A 20,712-nucleotide genomic window follows, 5' to 3' on the forward strand; every position below is an offset into this window, starting at 1 on the left:
CTATAGATGACCAGATTTCAGTAAACAAGGTTTGGTACAATATAATGAGATACCAGATCTGGTAGTTGCCAGATTGGGTACTACACCGGATTGGGTATTATACCAGATTTGGTATGAACCATTTCTGTAACAACTGTTCTTTACACTGGCAAAGTAATTATAACTGTTTTACAATAACAACAAGTGAATTTCACCTGTAACTGGTCCATTTTCGGTAATTTAATCGACTACAATGATCTACTCAATAGAGAACTTTTCTACCAGACGACCTGAATTAAGATGACAACGATATGCTAACGCGCAGTATTTATAGTACCCTGTGACGTTATAACATTAATATTCAAAATGGCCGACCAGTGGCAAATTCAGAAATGTGACCAAATATTAAGCAAGATTACATGAAAATAAACGTATGTCAGCATTTAAGAATAGATCATAAACATTTATATATACAAAAGGCATCTGAAAATCATAATAATATAGGATATATGCAGTTGCATTGAAAGTAATTATCAAAACAATGCGATGGTTCGTACTCAGAAATATTCGTACTCAAAGTCGGAAAATGAATAAATGTAATAAAGCATTGATAAAATAGCCTGAGCATCACATTACCCCCACCTCTCAGGAATCGGTCACCGATTAAGAAGTGTGGTAAGTTAATTTTTACATATTATTTTAACTATTTATTTAAAAGTACACTATCAAATACTTATTATAATTATGCTTAATTGACTAAATTGATTACTGAAAAACATGTAAATAATTAACAACACCAATTAATTAAGAGTTATGTTGTTCACTTGTAGATATAATCTTTTTATAACAATTTAACAATTCAAAATAAAAATTTATTTACAATTAACAATAGGAAGTCTCTTTTAGGATACCTCTTCAAAGCAATTCAGACTGTAGAACCAGTACAGATGTCTATAAATATGTAAGTATACAGCCTTTAAATAATTGTTTTGTGTCAATAATTTAAAAATATCACTTTTACTTCACATGCGAATTGACTTCAATAACTTATGGAAACAATAACAATAATAATTTAACATGCCTAAAAGTAATAGTACATGTATATTCCACAAAGATAATAATTAAAATGTCTTTACATATTCTTAATATAAGAAATGTGTAAGTCTCATCTGTTAAAGTAAGCAATTATGTCAGTTATAATGCACTAAGTGTTCATAAATTTTAATATTTAGTAACATTGCATTACAAAGTATAATGTCAAATGTTATTTATTAATAACACTATATGTATACATGTATATTCAACATTGATGTATTCTATAGCGTCAAATTATTTTGCACAAAAATTTAATGTTCATTGTATTATTTTTAAAGTATTTCAGACACACTGAACTGTGCATGGCACAAAATCCTGTAGAATAATCACAAAATATGTATATTACGTAAGTATGAGTTTGTCTCACAAATAAAGTTAAGATAATTAATTCTCACGAAATTGATTAAAGTTTGCTTAATAAAATTTATGGCAAAAAGTTTACTTTGAAATATCTGTTAACACTAAAATTAGTTGGAAACATTAAATGTGAAATTTATTTGTATAAAGTTAAATTAATCTTTTAAAGTCCACTAAAGATACCTGTTATACTGTTCCTTTAGTTTGTTCATCATGCTGATACTTAGTTTATCGGTAAATTCCTTTTGTCATATGTATTTCTTTTATCTAAAAATTCCTTTTATCTTTCAATAATTATTTTCTAAATATTCCTTTTATCATCACATGTATATTTGACATTATAACACTTTATTTATTCTTGTTTAAACATTTTCTTTTAAACTTATCCTTTTGTCACTGCACTGTTTTTCCAGCTTTGGGAGGTTGAAATATTTCGCCTCGAGTTGTAATGCAGCCAAACTTCCTCTGTCTGATGGTAAAAGATCCCTTGACAGGTTCATCACTCCTTGTTGACGGTATCTTAAATGATTTAAAACATATGGGAATAGTTCACTGTCCCTGTCAATGAACAATTCATCTTAATTTAGCACTACTTTGTCCATTATGCCTTTCACGGTGGTATCTAAATTTAAAAAATTTCTTCCTCCTACATTCAGTGTAACTATTTCGATCTTTTGTTTTTCTTCTGTTTTCTTACTATGTCTTTCCTCCTTGTCCTTTGCGTGTTGTCTCTTTTCTTCTACTCTTCCCTTTTCTTCCTTTTCTTTCTCTGCTTCCATGTTTCTCTTTTCTTTCTCAAGTCTAAGTTCCTTCTCTTTTCTCTTTTTCTCCTCTGCTTCTTTTGTTTCTTTCTCTTTTCTTTCTTTCTCAAGTCTATGTTCCTTCTCTTTTCTCTTTTTCTCCTCTGCTTCTTTTGTTTCTTTCTCTTTTCTTTCTTTCTCAAGTCTAAGTTCCTCCTCTTTTCTCTTTTTCTCCTCTGCTTCTTTTGTTTCTTTCTCTTTTCTTTCTTTCTCAAGTCTAAGTTCCTCCTCTTTTCTCTTTTTCTCCTCTGCTTCTTTCCTTGCTTCATTCTCTTTCCTTTCCTTTTCTACTCTCTGTCTCTCCTCCCTTTCTTGCCTTTGCTTTTCCTCTGCTTCCTTCACTTCTTTCTCTTTTCTTTCTTTCTCAAGTCTAAGTTCCTCCTCTTTTCTCTTTTTCTCCTCTGCCTCTTTCCTTGCTTCATCTTCTTTTATTTCCCTTTCAATTCTGAGCCTCTCCTCCCTTTCTTGTCTCTCCTTTACCTCTGCTATCTCTCTCCTTTCTTTCTCTTTTCTAAATTTTTCCTGTTTCTCTTTTCTTTCATTTTCAATTCTTAGTCTTTCTTCACCTTCTTTTCTTAATTTCTCTTCATAACATGGTTCCACAATTTGAAAGTCATCCTCCAGATCAAGTAGATCCCTAACAGCAGTTACCGTTTCATCTTCTCTTGAGCTTGTACTACTTGATCTGGATGTGTCTGATGATTCAGAGCTACTTGAGCTAGAACTTTCCCTTCTCCTTTTCGTACATCTATTTTCTCTGCTTTGCGGCCTTCCCCTCTTTCTTTCGAATAATTCTGGTCTTGTCTGTTTCCTTATCATATTATACCCTTGCCTTTTGTCTATTATCAAATCAGGAATTGTTAGTTTAAATCTTTCCATTATGTCATCAGCTTCTTTCCCTCTTTCACCTGTAGCCTGGACAAACCTAATATAATTTTCCTTTTTGTCGTGACAGGTATTTGCTTGCGGTGTGTTTCTATGATAGACCTTGCAACAGAATCTACACTTCCATGTCACACCAGAGTGCTGTTCTAGAATGTGACTGTAACATCTGCTTCGGGTTGTAAAGGAGATATCCCCACAAATCTTACATTTAAAGGGTTTCTGAAGATAGACAAAATAAGTTTCCTAAGTATAATCTTCATTATCTTTATATTTATCCATCAATATATTTCGTGAATGTACAATAATTACTTTTCAACATGTTATGAAAGTAATTTCTTATCAAGTATTATTTATCATTTCATGTATATAATAATCATCATTATATAATCTTTTCATTTATAATAATCAATTGGTAAAGAATCATATATACATTAATCTTTTCATTTTGAATGAGACATTATCAACTGAATATCATATATTTATTTAATATGTAGTAAAAATTACCAACAACAACAGCAGAACAGTAACGATAAAACTAATGTTACTGTTGTGAATTATAGGTGTGCCATTTACACCTATTTATTTAATTAATGTATGCTTTTAGCTTATCATGATGAACAACTCTAGGTCGTTCTCTCTGACTACCCTTTATTCGATATAAAATGTTGCTTTTTCAATTATTTGATATGGACCTTTCCACGGTCTTGTTAATTTTCCACTTCTACCAACTTTTCTCTGTGGGTGTTGCGTTCATTGAACGCCGCCTTTCCTTGTTGATCTTGTTTATCATATTTTATGATACCAAACAGAATCACCTACTACATAAGAAGTCTGATTAGCATTTAAATCATAATTTCTTTTCATAGCATCACTTGAAATTTTTAATTTCTTTCTAGCAAAAGATTGAATTTGATGAAGTTTTTTCCTCTAATTTTCTTACATAATCACTGGCATACCTGTTTTCTTTTTCAGGATTGTCTACAAGAGGAGCTCCTATCAGTAGGTCAATTGGCAACCTTATTTGAGTTCCAAACATCACAGAGAATGGTGTGACACCAGTAGATTGATGTATAGCAGTGTGATGTGCCATCAGGCAGAAAGGTACATACTTGTTGTGGCCCCTCCAACTTGGCATTTGTTTGTTTCCCTGATTAAGATTTTGATTTCTTCTATTATCATACCTTGAACTTGGTTGGTTTCCATTACATCTAGCATAATACCTAGTATTCCTATTTTCATGATAGTTTCTAAAATGATTGAAATTGTGTCTTGTTTGCTGTCTATTATTTTCAGGTCTTAATTCCTGAGCTTGATATGGTCTGTTAAATGTAGGTTTCGGCATGTTAGGTTTAGGTAGGTAAGGGTTGCTATGAGAACTATTTTGTGAGGATACAGAATTTGTAGGGTTTTCAATTCTTTCCTGTACACTGCCTATCAGTCTACTTCTCTGTCTGTCAGCAAGCCTATGAGCTTCCATCCTTACAGCTATTTGTTCAGCCTCATATATGCTTTTTTGGGCTACCTTCTCTTAATCTTAGTCTAATATCAGACTCATTCAGGGCATCTATAAAGCTATCTAAAGCTAAAGCATCTACAACGTCTGGGTTTGCGGTTGGATATGCTTTTCTTGTCAATTTACGTATTGATTGGGCCAATTTAGGAATGGACTCTCCCTTTAACCTTATTTTAGTTTTTAGTTGAGTACGAAATACCTCGGCCTAATTTTCAAAGCCAAATCTGCTCTTTAGTTTTAAAATCAAACTTGAGAAATCTCTTCTTTCAGTTTCAGACAATTCTGTAAGCAGAGATCTGGCAGTACCTATTGTAACGTGTACCGAGCGGATGTACACAAATATATTATTAATTTTTCTTTGGGCTACCTGCCGTTTGATTAGATACAAATGATTCTTAAATGATCAAATATTATAAACAATCAGCTTGAATTAACACTCCGAAACGTTTTATATCTACCTCTGGATTTTTAATACCTATATGTTACCAATTTTCTGATAGCGAGGCTTTCAGGAAATGTGGTGGTCTATAAGTACCCAGAGTCAAATACAATTTCACAACTAAACTATAACGACACTATATCCATGAAGCTAGGCTTCAATTGGATAAACAAGGGTATTTAGTTTTGCCAATTCTTCTTTTCTACCTATGAAGCTAGGCTTCAGTTAGGTAGACGAAATTATCCTCTATGTATGAAGCGAGGCTTCAATTACATAAAGTAACCTGGTCCCGGTGAATTCCTCTGCAGACTGAATAATTTTGGCTCTGCCGCCGTATTTATACCTGCTGAGATGATCGCTCAAGCATGACTTATTTTCATTGGCTGATTAAAGTAATCCTGATCACTGAGACGTTTATTACATTATATGATATCAAACGTTCATTGAAAATACGTATACCAAACGTATATTTTAAAGTATCGTAAACTAAAATATATTGTCGCAATATAAACAATTAACATAATAGTCAAGTAACACTAAAATCATTTCAGCAAAAGGTAATCTTTAATAAAAAACTAGCTTAGTTAAAACGTCAAAACGTTACACTACCCACGCCTCCGTTTTACATGCGCCCCGCATGAATTAACAAAATATTGTTTTAAGCTGCCTCTAACAATTAGATTTAGCATGCACATTTTCCGAATGCCCTGTATCTTGAGATTCCCTTACTTTATGTATTCTTCTACAGTGCTGTCTTATATAAGATTTCTTTCTAAAATTCATTCCACAAAAATGACAAATCACGCGGTTACAACCAATCGGACCTTTACAATTTATTTTCATCTTTTTACCATTGGCTGTTAACTGATTATTCGAAACATCTATTACAATATTTCTTGCTGTCATAAAATCTAATCCTAATATTGCATCTTCCTCTATGTCAGAAACTATGAAAGGATTTGTTGAAATTTCATCATTCAATTTCATATCTAAATGTGTCCTACCTTTAATTTCTAAAGGATTTCCAGATGCATTTACAATATTTGTTTCAACCGGTTCTAAAATTACTGGAAACTGACATCTATTTATAAAACTTGAGGAAATCATTGAAAGTGTTGCACCAGTATCAATTAAACAATCAGCTTTGATGCCATTTATTGTAGCTTCAACAAATAACCCTGAACCACACGAATCAGACAAATTTTCACAATCTTTCTCCAACACATTAATTTTTCGTTTTGATCTACTAATGAATTTTCGACAATTGTATTTATTATGACCTTCCCGACCACACTCATAGCATTTCAAAGACTTTGTATTCGACCCATAAGCAAATGTTCTAGAAGACATTCTATTATTTTGATTTCGCTGGGATGTATCTATGTTTCTTTTATCAAAAGTTTTAAAATTATTTTGGCGTTGAAACTTTGATAACATATTCTTCATTTCCTCTACTAATTTTATCAGGCTATCTAATTTGTCTTCTTGACTTTTCTGACTATCATATTCGTCAGAATTTAATTTTCTCATATAACCACGAGTTTCATTGGATTTTCGTTCCGCCCTGTTGAAAGCCTCAAGCTCAACAGCATGCCTTACTGCTTCATTCAAGCTTGTAGGACGAGCTTGTTTAATTCTAAGTCTCATATCCGAGTTAATCAAAGAATCTATGAATTGTTCTTTTGCTAAAGTCTCTTTTACATCTGATGGTGCTGAAGGGTATGCTAAATTAGTCAAACGTCTTATGTCCTGCCCCATTTCAGATAAAGATTCTGTAGCTTTTTGTCTTCTTTCTCTTAGTTGAGCTCTATATAATTCAGTTTGATTGAGTGGTGAAAACCTTTCTTGTAATGCTAATACAAGTTCATCATAATTTGGTGCTTTGCTTGTCAGGTTTCCAAATACCCGATCTTCCCCTGTTAACGAAACTAATAAATAAAGCCATTTTCTTTGTTTGTCCATTGATTTATTTCTGAACATGCCTCAAAAAGCGCTTTAAAGTTTATCCAAGGAGCTAGTTCCATTATACGTATCTGGCTTCATCATAACACTTCGTTTTGAATTTGAGTTTTTAGGATCACGTTTTATTTCTGTTGAATTTGAAGTATCCATTTGTATGTTGCTGTGTAAGGACTCTGTTTTATTTGCTGGTTGTGATTTTCTCTTTCGAAAAGTAACAAATCGATCCCTCGGATAATTTAAATCAGAGCCACAAGGAGATTCCGTAAACCTTTGATTTTCAGCTAATGGGGTTAAGACACTTTCTATTTTAAAGGGCTTTTTATCTGGGGTCGGTGGTAATAAACGTCTCCTTCTTTCTGATAGAGGTGTTGCATATTGTCTTGTTAAAAATTTAGGTGTTGACGTTTGTTTGTCTTCATAGTTTGAGTCATATTGATTTTGAAACGATAACTGCATACTGTCAATTTGTCTTTCAAGTAATGATATTTCATTTTGCAATTTCAAAGCTTCATTTTGGTGCTGCAAATCTCTGAGTTTTTCGTGTAACAAAATAAGCTCATTGCTATTACTAAAATCTTTACTCTCAGACATTTCTTAACAAATATCTATTTTAATATGTGGGGCCAGATAATGGTGTTTTTATCTATATGATCCCACCGCTGCCACCAATTTTTGTAACGTGTACCGAGCGGATGTACACAAATATATTATTAATTTTTCTTTGGGCTACCTGCCGTTTGATTAGATACAAATGATTCTTAAATGATCAAATATTATAAACAATCAGCTTGAATTAACACTCCGAAACACACTATTAAATTCTCAAAAAGGCTCAATATAGTAAAGATGATGTTTACAATATAACACTATAAAATTATTGAAAACTATAGATATCACGCTGCAACCCGATAATTCCTATAGTCCAGCAACTACCTCCCTATCTATGAAGCGAGGCTTCTATTTAGATAGAAAGATAAGTTGCTGGTAGGGATTTACAACAAAGTTCCAACTATACAAAGCTTATTCGTTTTAAATCTACCTCTGGATTTTTAATACCTATATGTTACCAATTTTCTGATAGCGAGGCTTTCAGGAAATGTGGTGGTCTATAAGTACCCAGAGTCAAATACAATTTCACAACTAAACTATAACGACACTATATCCATGAAGCTAGGCTTCAATTGGATAAACAAGGGTATTTAGTTTTGCCAATTCTTCTTTTCTACCTATGAAGCTAGGCTTCAGTTAGGTAGACGAAATTATCCTCTATGTATGAAGCGAGGCTTCAATTACATAAAGTAACCTGGTCCCGGTGAATTCCTTTGCAGACTGAGTAATTTTGGCTCTGCCGCCTTATTTATACCTGCTGAGATGATCGCTCAAGCATGACTTTATTTTCATTGGCTGATAAGAATGATCTTGATCACTGAGACGATTATTATATTATATGATACCAAACGTTTATTAAAAATACGTATACCAAACGTATATTTTAAAGTATCGTAAACTAAAATATATTGTCGCAATATAAACAATTAACATAATAGTCAAGTTACACTAAAATCATTTCAGCAAAAGGTAATCTTTAATAAAAAACTAGCTTAGTTAAAACGTCAAAACGTTATACTATTACTGTACTAGCCAAATATAAGGACTTTTCAATATATATGTCCAACCATTAATTTCAGAAGTTATTTCGAACTGTGTGAGAAAATCATGAAGATCTTCTTCTCCACTAAAATTCTGTGGTTTCATTTTCAAACCATGTCTCTTGTCATGAGATATCATATTATCAGCAGAGCTTACATTGAAATTTTGGCCTATATGATTATTACTAATATTACTTGGTCTTGATGATGTTATATGAACAGGAATTTGAGAGAATAATCATTATGCTCAAAATGTACATTGTTTATATAATGATTCAAACTAACCTCATTATCAGGATGTTCTAGTTAAGACAACCGTGATCTAACAGATAAAATATCATTTTCTACAGTACTTAGTTTATTTTGTATTTTACTAGTTACATTTTCTAAAGTAAAGCTTCAAGTGCCTATTTCTTTTACTAAATTTGAAATTTGACTTCCCATAAAATTCTCAAGACTATCAATTCTAGAACAAGAAACATATTGATTTCCATTAAATACATTTTCTGAAGAGCTTTGATCACCTTCACTATAATCACTGTTATCCATTGATTCAGTGTTTTTCGTATTCACAACAGAATAGCTATGATCAATATCAATATCTGATTCAGCCATTTTTAACTATTACTAAGTTAATTATATATTTTTATCAAGGAAACAATTTACCTCACAACCTGGAAATATGTATATATACTATATTTTCTTATTTGTAACTTTTCATAAAAAAAATCAAATAAGTTCATAATTCTGTACTATTGTACTATTATAATTTTGTCACTGTAACTTATCACAAGTGTCAACTTATTATATCATTATCTTTTCCAGGTTGTCAACAGAACATCAACAGATAACCTTGCAGTGTAGAGAAAACAGAACAGAAAACTGTCAACATAAACAACATATCAATCTCAGACAAATCTTATCCCAAATATTTAATTTTTCTTTGAATTTCTCTATCCAATTGTCAGGAATATTCAACTTTAAAAATTGAAAACTTGTTTTTTTCACTTATGTGTAATACTAACTAAATTCTAAAAAAATATCCCTGTTCTTATCTATATTTTCATATTCAATTTATCTAAAACATTTGTGTTAACCATGATCTTGTTAGACCTTGTAGATCCCACTTCTGACACCAGATGGGTGCCCAGACCCCTGCTTAGTGTTTCCAGGGCAGTCTGCAGCCTAACATTAACCCAGGGTTCGTTTTACACGGCCCAAGTACCAAATTATAAATGAACACATAAGACATTTTGTAGACTTAAAACTCTTTTAATTATAATATCATATAGATCAATTTATTTAAATATACATAGTCATGTATGCCTAAAGTCTATAATTATTAATCCTAAAGATGACAAGATTTCAGTAAACAAGTACCAGGTTTGGTACAATATAATGAGATACCAGATCTGGTAGTTACCAGATTGGGTACTACACTGGATTGGCTATTATACCAGATCTAATATGAACCATTTCTGGAACAACCGTTCTCTACACTGGCAAAGTAATTATAACTGTTTAACAATAACAACAAGTGAATTTCACCTGTAACTGGTCCATTTACGGTAATTTAATCGTCTTCAATTATCTACTCAATAGAGAACTTTTCTACCAGACGACCTGAATTGAGATGACAACGATATGCTAACGCGCAGTATTTATAGTACCCTGTGACGTCATAACATTAATATTCAAAATGGCCGACCAGTGGCAAATTCAGAAATGTGACCAAATTTTAAGCAAGATTACATGAAGAAAATAAACGTATGTCATCATTTAAGAATAGATCATAAACATTTATATATACAAATGGCATCTGAAAATCATAATAATATAAGATATATGCAATGTTATTGAAAGTAATCATCAAAACAATGCGATGGTTCGTACTCAGAAATATTCGTACTCAAAGTCGGAAAATAAATAAATGTAATAAAGTATTGATAAAATAGCCTGAGCATCGTAGCATTTGTAGCATTTACGTCAAGGTATTCTTAATTATAGGAATATTTTTTTTATAAAAGTGCTTAGATGTTCGTGTCAAGTCATCTTATTATTTTAAATGAATTGTATTACTATGCATTTATATTCTTTGCATTCTTTCAGAAAACATTTCACAAAATGTGAAAGGACAACCTTACATTTGTATATCGAACGTACGGTTATATAAACGTGTTTTTTTGTATTACTTTTAAAGTAATTATTTAAAAAAGGTTATTGCACACTGCATATTTTTAATTTGGAAAAAATCTTCCAAAATACTTATATAAAAATAGAACGTGTATATATTCCTTTATGAGCATATGGCGCATGTATGGAATCATTTCAAAGCCATTTAAAAAACCATACTTGAAATATCAGCATTATATTTTGTTCTAGAACATCTAGTTCTGTTTACCTTTAAAATTGATGTGTTAACTTAAGACTTAATGACATATTAATATATGTTACATCTTTTTCTTCGAAAAAAAGACCGCAAGATCATGTAAAAAGCATGAATAAGTACTTGATTAACAATCATAAGGCCTAGTTCTAGATCCTTTTTAAAGTTTTGTCATGTCCGAAAACCAGTACAAAATGGCAAGTATAAATAAATATTCATATTTCTTTTCGAGCTGTTAAATGTTATGTGGATAATAATTCAGTTAAAACAAATGCAAACTGTTATCTTTACTTAAAACATACTGTTTTTTCACCGTTATCAAAAATTTATAAAACTGTAAATTACCTATCAAAATTACGTTTAAATTTCTTTAGATTGTCCGATGTCAATTCGGAAAATATGGTATTCTATCTTTCAGATGTAATGAAAGAATATTTAATGAATTATAGTACTTTATTGAACAATTTAATGATTGGAAAGTAGACTGCACAATTCCCTTATGCAATAAGGAAAATGCCCGTTATTGCAGAGGGACACAGACGGTATATAGCGTACCTGCCGGCTCAGAAAGCTCAGGAAATTTGAACCTAGGAACTAACTCACTTAACAAAAAATCATTTTACCATTGGCAAACAGCTTCTACTATTGTTATCAGGAAAATAACACAGAAACGTACCAAGTGACTCTATATTTAGAATTTCAATCATGGTTTGTTATACAGAAGACTTATTTTGCAAAATAAAAATGATAAAAATGTTGGTCAGAGACGGATTTTATTATCAATTATCTCAAAAATAAGAGCGTAATGGTTAACACTTAAATGATATGAAGCCTTTTTATGGCTATGTTTTGTCAGTTATTGATGATTTATATTCACGAACCGCTCTTTATGCCTCATCTGCGAGGAAAATAATCTTATAAATGACAAAAATGTAAAACTCAAAATACCCAAGATATATTCAATCATTATTATTGATGTCATCGAAAAATGTAAACGTATTTGGCAGTGATATTTTAATTAGGACTATGGTTAAACATGCAGAAATAAAAATTATTTACCGAAGGTAACACATTAAGACATATACATATTGCAACATTTTATTTACAATGCGGCCTTCTAAAATAAAGATAAAAAAATAAAAATAAAACACCACAAAAGAACACACATCAATCAAAGAAAATATAACATGTAAAAGAAATGATTAAATGGTTATCACAATTTGAACATATATCTTAACACATATACTGAACATTCATACAATTCATTTTAATTATCATTAAACATAATACTTTCATCAGTGCATAATTTTAATCTGCCATTTAAAAAGTAAAAAAAAAACTTACAAAATTAACAACACAGTCAAAAAACTTGAAACTAAGACAGACCCCCATTATTAGAAAGCATGATAATAAAAAACACATGTACGAATATAAAGAGCGTATATTGTATATATAATACACATGGATTGAATTATTGATTAAATAAGTATTTCTTTAAACTATTCTTAATATTGAAAATTTTGTTTTTCTTCTTATAGACAGTGGTATGGAATTCAAAATAGCCATGGCATTGAATTGGAATGTGTCATTAAAATAATAAGTACGTGGTTTGTAAGACGAAATTAAATTTCCGCGAGATATCGATATTAGATTGTACTTTTGATTATTTGTTATGGTAAGTAAGTCTCGGATATATTGAGGGGGCATATTATTCAGTGCTTTATAAACTTGGACACCAGTGTGAAAAATACATCTTTTTTTAAAAGGCCATCTTTTAATCTTTTGTATTAATTTTCTGATCATTTTCACATTGTAAGGTCTAGAATAATTTTAAAAATTCGTGTTTGTATTTGGTATATTTAAAATATATATTTATTGTTTTCTTTCCCCCATAAATTACAACAATAATCAAAAATAGGAAGAAGGTATGCATTATAATAAAGCATGCGAGATTCCTGTTATAAAAAGTACTTTATGCTCCTAAATAAATTAACTTAAGACAGGCTTCGCGAAAACTGCTGAAAAATTTGCCTGACATTCGGTCAGACAAACTTTCAATTCTTGTCTGACCGAAAGAACTTTTGTCTTACCGAAAAAAATTTCCAAATATAAGTATATGGTAATACCTTTGTGTTTTTTTTTAAAGACATAACAACTTTTAAAGATTTGAAGCCATTTTATTCCCTTAGATAAAACATCAATTTGTCAAGATTGATTGACTCTGTCTGAAAATCAAAACATTCTGAGTCATGATCAAAATCATCATCATCATAATCAGAGTCCTTATCACACAGCATGTCAATAGAGTAAGTGGAAACGGAGGGTCTTGCTTCTGCAGTATCTATATCATAACTGGGTACTGGTACAATTTCTTCAGTGTCAGTTGCATTATTCTCACTGAGGGCCTCACTGTCAGTGACCACTGTGGTAGTGACGCGTGTAGATTTGGGCCTTCTGATATAAGTTGTACGCCGTCCCATTACTGATGCAGCCTGGAGGAACAAGAACAAGATTATTCAAATCTAACTATGTTTTTAGGCTGGTGAGAAAAGTTTGTAAGGTGTAATGAAAACAAGATCTTTAGTGAATTAGTACAGTGTTTGCTTTTTACAGTAAACCTGAAAATATTACAGGTTTCCTGACAGTATTGTTTTAGTGAGAAAGGAAACATGTAAGATATTACACATAGAAATGATATTTTAGTTTATTAATGAGTGATCTAATGTTTAATAACATTTTTAGATAATTTACATGCATCTTACCAGCCATTTTTCAATAGCATCTTCTGGGTCAAAGTTTGCTATTGATGGAGATTGTAACTTGACAATCATCAAGTCATTTAGAACAGAAGTCCCAAGCTTTGACCGTCTACAGGTTTTTAAAAGCTTCAGTTGGGAGAAGGCTGTTTCACACTTCACACTTGTGGAGGGAATGGTTAACATTACATCTATGACAAGCGCTATCTGTTGAAAGTCGCAGTTTTCCTGTAGTACAGTCTTCCAAGAGAGAGAAGACATCTTCCCTCCATACCTGAAATTGAGCAAAAGATTATAAAAACTGAAATTGTGATGAAGATGAAATCAAATTCACCCCTATTAAGATTTAAAAGTTTTTAGAATTATTTACATTTTAACTTTACAATATCATCATGCTGTATATTTGATAATTATATTGTACAACATTTCAAATTTGATCTTGGATAAAATAAACAATCAGAGACAATCAGACATTTAGTGTTGTTTTAAAAACTTGAATGAATTCCAAATTACTTTTTTGTGACAATTTTCTTCAGAAGACTCCATTGGTTAACCAGATTATCTTCAGTTATGTCTGCAGTCACTCTACAAATACTGGCATTAAAGTTTCTAAACACCATCAATACCTCTTCTTGTCCAAACTCTAAAAGGAATAAATGCCTGTATTAAATGAAAATATCTTGCATACATGAATTCAGATTTTATCATTGATTTGACTTAACAGTTAAATAACTTCAAAGGTAAGTTACAGCTCTTTATGTTGAGATGAGTTTGAGAGATAAACATGACAGTTGCTGGTATACTTGAAGCTTAAATTTTATACTTTAAATCCAAACTGATCCAACAAATCAGTGTGAAGGAAGAAAATACACACTGTATGATTAAATATTTTATCTTTCTGTATTTTAACATTTTGATTTATAACATTATTTCGGTTTTCATGGTTTCTTTATAAAACATCTGTCATAGTGTACAATGTGTATTTTCTTTCTCCTCACTGTAAACAAAATTAATGCTAAAACTGAAACATCCTGAAATTGAAACAATGATAATGAACAAAACATTTGTTAACTGAAACATGAAAAATCAACAAATTAATCATTTCGGCATCAACAGAAACCTTGTAATTCTGGGGTTCCTGCTGCTGGCCAGTTTCCAAAGTTAAGTATTTTTGTGGCATTTTGCACATTTTTCTGGTCAGTCATAAATCTGTTACTAATAGCATCTGACAGACCTTGGAGAATGTCATCAGTGTAAGTCATTGTTGGTGTTACACCTTTCAGCTTAATCCCATCATACATTCCAGTCTCCAGTAGATGACATAAGCTTTCACACTTCCTGACAAATTTATGATATACATTACTACCATTTTATTAAATGTTGCTTTAATAAAAATAGACAATTAAACATTTAGCAATCAGAAGTATTTTATCAAACTAATTTATGTACATACCTTCCCTTCTTTTCCTGAAGTAACTCTAAAGTAGATTCAACCCAGCACAGACTATCAGACAATGTGACATCATCTCTCTGTAACTTCAAGGACAGTGTCATGACATGATCCAATGCATCCTAAATAAGGAAAAATAACCAAAAAATGTTTTTTGTCAATACATATACTAATTTGATATTTTATACTGCATATTTTTTTCATGCTATATTCATGTACAATGCACTTGCCATTTATTATGTAATTATTACTTTCTAACCTATCAAAACAAAAAATTAAAACAAAATTTTAACAGGAAAATATTAAATCAGGATCATTTAATTTTTATCAGCAAATTATCTTAGATTTCTATTCTTTTCTAAAAAATGAAATCCGACCATTATTGAAACTTACCTGTAAGAAAATAGCAAATGCCAGAACATGTTTATCTAACATCAGTTTAAGGAGGCCTTCTGCTTTAGCATTTTCATGACTTGCAGTAGATAACTGGGCATCTAATGCTCTGTAAGTCTTCAAAAGAGCACCTATTCCCCTACATAGGTGTGGAAGCCATCTGGTTCCAGTTACTTTAGGTGGTAACACACCTTTACCTACTGCTTCAATGGCGTTCAAGAGAGCACTTTTGTTTTTGTAACTTTTCTTGTAAAAATAATGTATGCCAATGAGCAATGTCATCAACTTATCATACAATTTTGACTTTTTCAGTGTATCACGGAAAGCAAGTTCAAGTCTGTGACACATACAATGTACGTTAACTATTTCAGGGTTGATACGCTGTCTCAAAAGTGTTGACAATCCGGATCGTGATCCTGTCATATTGGAGGCGCCATCGCTGCCCATACCCACTAGTTTGTCTGAAATATTCATTTAACAATGCATAATTTAGTAACACCAAAAAAAGCCTGAAGGTCGACTTAAGCTGCCTAAAATAAAGTATAACATATTTTTATTTTCCAAATTGATTTCAAATTTAAAAAAAGTAATAAGGTTTATTTCTATTTTCACGAATTAGAAAACCTACTTAAAGGCCGTTTTCCGTTATATTTTGGGGAGATTAGTAATTAAAGAAAAGACTGCTATTATTATATCTACCTTTATCAACATTACATTCTTTGAATACTGCCAAAACATGCTCGAAAAGATCTTCAGATTTTGTCGATTTAGGTGAACCGATATTAAGAAATCTCTCTGTTACTGCACCTTGACTGGATGTCCTTACGTAAATAGCCTCTTGCTCATCTAAATACAAGATAAACGTTTTTATTTATACGTTGATAACAACATGTAACATGTAATCTAAAATTATATATATAACATCTATTTGTATTTTATCTTGATATAACCATATAATTAAATTGTTGTGTGAACTAGTTATAATCTATAATTAAAGTAAAAAACTGAGAGGTTAAGATCTATTAAAAAATTAAAGTGCAACATGTTTTGAAAAAGTATATATTACCTCCAGATATATCGGTTGTTCCATCCATCATGAATGAAAAGAATGTACAGCTTTTTAGCTTGATCTACCTCACATCACCTCACACAGCCATTTATAGTCAGATATGGGACGATTTTGTTTTGCAACAGCATGTGCATTTCTGAACAGGTAGGCAACCTTGTGTCTTTCCGCTTGCTTCAACATTTTCAGTGACTTGCCAGCATCAGAATTCATTTTTTCAATGACTGTCCTACTTTTTGACATTTCACTGGTGACGGCTTTCTCATGACTTTTTGATTTTTCATGGTCCTCAATTGCTGAAATTTTTAGGTTGCCACAACCCAGTATGAATGTATTTTTAGACAATATGCGATCGTCCATTGCACGATCTTTATAAAAATTAGAACATAGTGCACATTTCATCTTCTTATCTTCCTCCAGGAAAACTAACCAGGAGAGACCATTTTTCCACTTGTCAACAAATTTTCGCGGCGGGCGCCTGGCCTCGTATTCTTTCTGTTTTTCTTTTTTTTCTTCATTTGACAGTTTGCGTTTTTTTCCGGGCGTAGCGCCAGCGTAGTATTGTAAAAACACCGACATTTTGGTTATTGACAGTCGTATGTATCTAGAATTTGATTGGACACTTAAAAGGAAACGGCGAATCAAAACTCGTTTTACATTTTTTTCATTCAAGGGAGAAAACTCGGTCTTGATCGGTCTTGATTATATCCCGGTATTCGTACCGGACATAAGGTCCGGAACTCCGAAAAAAAATATTGGACCGGCCTGATTTTTGCCGGACATGTCCGACGGTCCGGCAACTTTCGCGAAGCCTGTTAAGAGTTCAATTTTTATACACATCATTTATCTGACATTGCCAATTGATTGTATTTTCATCATAAATACCAAGCACTTTTTGTGATTCTACATTGTCAAGAGGTGAGTCGTTAATTTTCAAATTTTTTTAGGGTGTAAAAGCATATTATTTATTTTTCACCACTTAATTATCATATTAAGGCTATATTGTAGTTTTTCCTCTATAACTGATATGGCATCTCCAGATTTATGCAAAGTGGAATCATCAGCATATAAATCTATGCTAACATCCTCGCAAATATTTGGGAGATCATTTATATAAAAAAGAAACAGTAAATGACCTAATATTGAGCCTTGTGGAATGCCAGATGTAACATATTGTACGTCAGATTGTAAGTCTCCAATTTGAAATATTTGTATACGATTAGACAGATACGAATGAAACAGTTTTAATGATGTGACAGAAAGTGATAAAGTTTGAGTTTATATCAAAAGGATTTCATGGTCAACTAAATCAACCGCCTTTATCAGGTCTAAAAATACTGTACCTTATAAAGATATATTTGCCACTATCGACATGTTTTAGCCAGGAGTCTATCAAATGAATAAGAGCCGTATTGCATGAATGATTCTTTCGAAATCCTGATTGTTTATTATGTTAAATATTTTTTTTTGAAAACATGGTGTGACGTTCAAAAATCTTAGATATTGTAGGCAAGATAGAAATAGGTCGATAGTTGTTCGGATCACCTTTCGGTCCAAATTTTAAAATTGGAATAACACGGGCATTTTTTTAATTTTAGATTTTAATTTTAACTTTTGAAGTTCCTAGTTATTATACCATTAATGTTTTTTTAACTCTGATAATAAGACCTTATTTTCATAAATGAGCAACAACTAAGAACGAAATAATTTCGTCATATTATACTACTTTGCAACCTTTTTTTGACAAACTTTGTCATTTATGAAAGTAAAACATCAATATTAAAAGAAAAAAAAACTGTTTATGTTTGTCTCAGCTTTTTTCTTTGTGGTATTAAAGGTATGTGCAAAACCCCCTTTTGTTTGTCTCTATTTTTAAAACGATAAACTTGATATAAAAGATTGCTTTAATATTTAAAAGTACAAACAAAAAATTTAAATCCACAAAATCAAAAGCATGTTAAATCATTGAAAAAGGAATTTTATAACTTAATGTTTTCCATTTCAGGTGTGCGTGACAATTCGGACAAAAAAAATTATAAATTTAAAAGGAAAGAATAAACCAAAAATCGTGCCCAAAAAAAATACGTAAAATAACTTAATTTTAATTTTAAATAAATCTTTCTTTAGTTTCAAACTATTTTGTTGTTTCATTTGGGATAAAAAAACGTCACCCGCCTCTGCCAAAATTCCCCGAAAGCCACTCAAACGGTTAGATGAACACGAACAAAAAAAAAGGAATACAGAAAAAAAACCAAAGACAAACCCCCTTTTTCAACAAAATATTTTAACTTTAAAAAATTTGAAAGGAACACTAATCCTAACATTAAGCCCTTTTTTGGAAAAAGTATTTGTTTTATTTCACTGTACAGTAACTGGGTGGATAGTAAATTGTATGAAATACATGAAAGTATGCAAGTAAATGAAAAAAACTAAAGAAAATAATTTAACATTTAACTTCAAGTTTTTGTTCTTATTATATATTCCCATTACATCACTACAATATTATCAACAACACAGTCTTAGTGCAAAAAGTTGATTCTCCTAGAAACACGTTTTCTTCTCTTTTGTGTGCATAACCTTTTTGTTCCACTAAATGAAATATATAACGTTGAGAGCTAATGAGAGCTGTCACTTACTACGATGTATAACAATTATTTATAAAAGAACACACTTTGCTGTTGACGTCTCCTGATGAAAACCTTGTAAAAACCTGAAAATACAACTAGACAAAAGCGCGTCGTTGTTTAAATGCTAAAGCGGTCAAATATCAAACCATAGTCAGCCATTATAAGCTTTTTAAATTATTTATTTAGTTTTGACATATATTCGAGCTTTCAAAAATGTAATATTGTTTTTACTGCAGATAGAGTACACATGTGGTCTATTCCGTTGTAAGTATAATGGGTTAACAATATGCAAGGTGCTTATAGCACTGAATGTGACACAAACATGTAATTTGAGTACCCATACAAAATACTAAATTATTCCTTTACCCGTTGCCAAAATACAAAAATGATGAAACGGTAGCTAAATTGTTATGGTCAATTAGTAACTGTTTTGAAACTGTAACAAGACATCAAGAAAAAATAAAGTTTTAGAATAATAGAAAATAGTTTCTATAACATTATGGACCTTTAAGTTCCTTAACTTAGACATGTCTAATGAACGATATTAGATTAGTATTTTTGTAGCAAATAGTTGTACAGACGTGTCGTTTAACTATAAAGAAGAGGTGTTCAAATTGAAAACAGAATTGTTGCATACAATTGAATGCCATCATAAAAACAACATAATTCTTGATAATGTTTAATGCCGAAAAGTTATATGTGTTACACACTTAAAAATTACTTGTGACTGATTTACTTTGATATACACAATGTCCATGTCTAAAAAACATTTTATTTATCTAAAACATTTTTCTCTGAAAAATGGATTATAAACGATTATTTAGGAATTGATTGGAAATAATTGTTTTCATACTTTATTAAAAAGACAAAAGAGGCCTTAACTATACATGCTTTATATTATCTGTAACAATTACACAACCGTTTTACTTATTTACTTTCATTTGACTAAATTGTATTAAACACAAAAATGATATTGATGGTATTCATTTTATTTCTAGACAGAAAAATAGGACCGATAATTGGCGACGTTTTAATCAGATTCATCTTTCGGAATGTTGAATGAATCAAGGAATGGATAATTACTTCCGCGGATGTCTGAAATAATACTTTATAGACGAAATATATAGAGCATTTTAACTTCCGGACTGTGGCAAACACTAACAGTGAATACCATTGTAATAAATGAATTAGTTTATCTATGTATCACAAATCATTAAATATTTAAAGAAAGATTCTCACAAAAGTAAGTGCTTTAAGAGGATAACAAGTTTGCTATCTGAACGTATATGCTTTTGCTGTTTTATTATTTTTTTTAGTTGTTTGTTATGTTTAAATCTTTAAATGACGATTTAAAA

At 31.1% G+C, this 20,712-nt stretch overlaps 2 protein-coding genes and 1 long non-coding RNA gene across 4 annotated transcripts; 1 reads left to right on the forward strand and 2 right to left on the reverse strand.

Moving 5' to 3' along the window:
- The first annotated feature begins 317 nt into the window (after positions 1-317).
- LOC132737686 (uncharacterized) lies at positions 318-9,708 on the forward strand. Of its 2 annotated transcripts, XR_009626770.1 has the most exons (7): positions 318-654; positions 886-940; positions 1,353-1,420; positions 1,845-1,946; positions 3,187-3,363; positions 4,089-4,217; positions 9,505-9,708. It is a non-coding gene; the product is annotated as an uncharacterized LOC132737686 (long non-coding RNA). The 2 variants fall into 2 exon arrangements; XR_009626769.1 differs by lacking the exon at positions 1,845-1,946 and having other exon boundaries at positions 321-654.
- Positions 1,995-3,178, reverse strand: LOC132737685 (DNA ligase 1-like). Its single transcript, XM_060725019.1, has one exon. The coding sequence runs from the start codon at positions 3,108-3,110 to the stop codon at positions 2,010-2,012; it is 1,101 nt and encodes a 366-aa protein (XP_060581002.1). The 5' UTR covers positions 3,111-3,178; the 3' UTR covers positions 1,995-2,009.
- Positions 9,709-13,116: 3,408 nt separating the features above from the next.
- On the reverse strand, positions 13,117-16,772 carry LOC132737682 (zinc finger protein 862-like). Its single transcript, XM_060725015.1, has 8 exons — positions 16,731-16,772; positions 16,364-16,510; positions 15,665-16,125; positions 15,275-15,393; positions 14,942-15,159; positions 14,335-14,464; positions 13,828-14,095; positions 13,117-13,557 (listed from the first exon to the last, which is right to left on the reverse strand). The coding sequence occupies exons 1-8, from the start codon at positions 16,759-16,761 to the stop codon at positions 13,243-13,245; spliced, it is 1,689 nt and encodes a 562-aa protein (XP_060580998.1). The 5' UTR covers positions 16,762-16,772; the 3' UTR covers positions 13,117-13,242.
- Between the last annotated feature and the right edge of the window lie 3,940 nt (positions 16,773-20,712).

The sequence above is a fragment of the Ruditapes philippinarum genome, unplaced genomic scaffold (assembly GCF_026571515.1).
Source record: "Ruditapes philippinarum isolate M1 unplaced genomic scaffold, ASM2657151v2 ctg131_1_1_1_1, whole genome shotgun sequence".
In the NCBI taxonomy this organism is placed as follows: domain Eukaryota; kingdom Metazoa; phylum Mollusca; class Bivalvia; order Venerida; family Veneridae; genus Ruditapes; species Ruditapes philippinarum.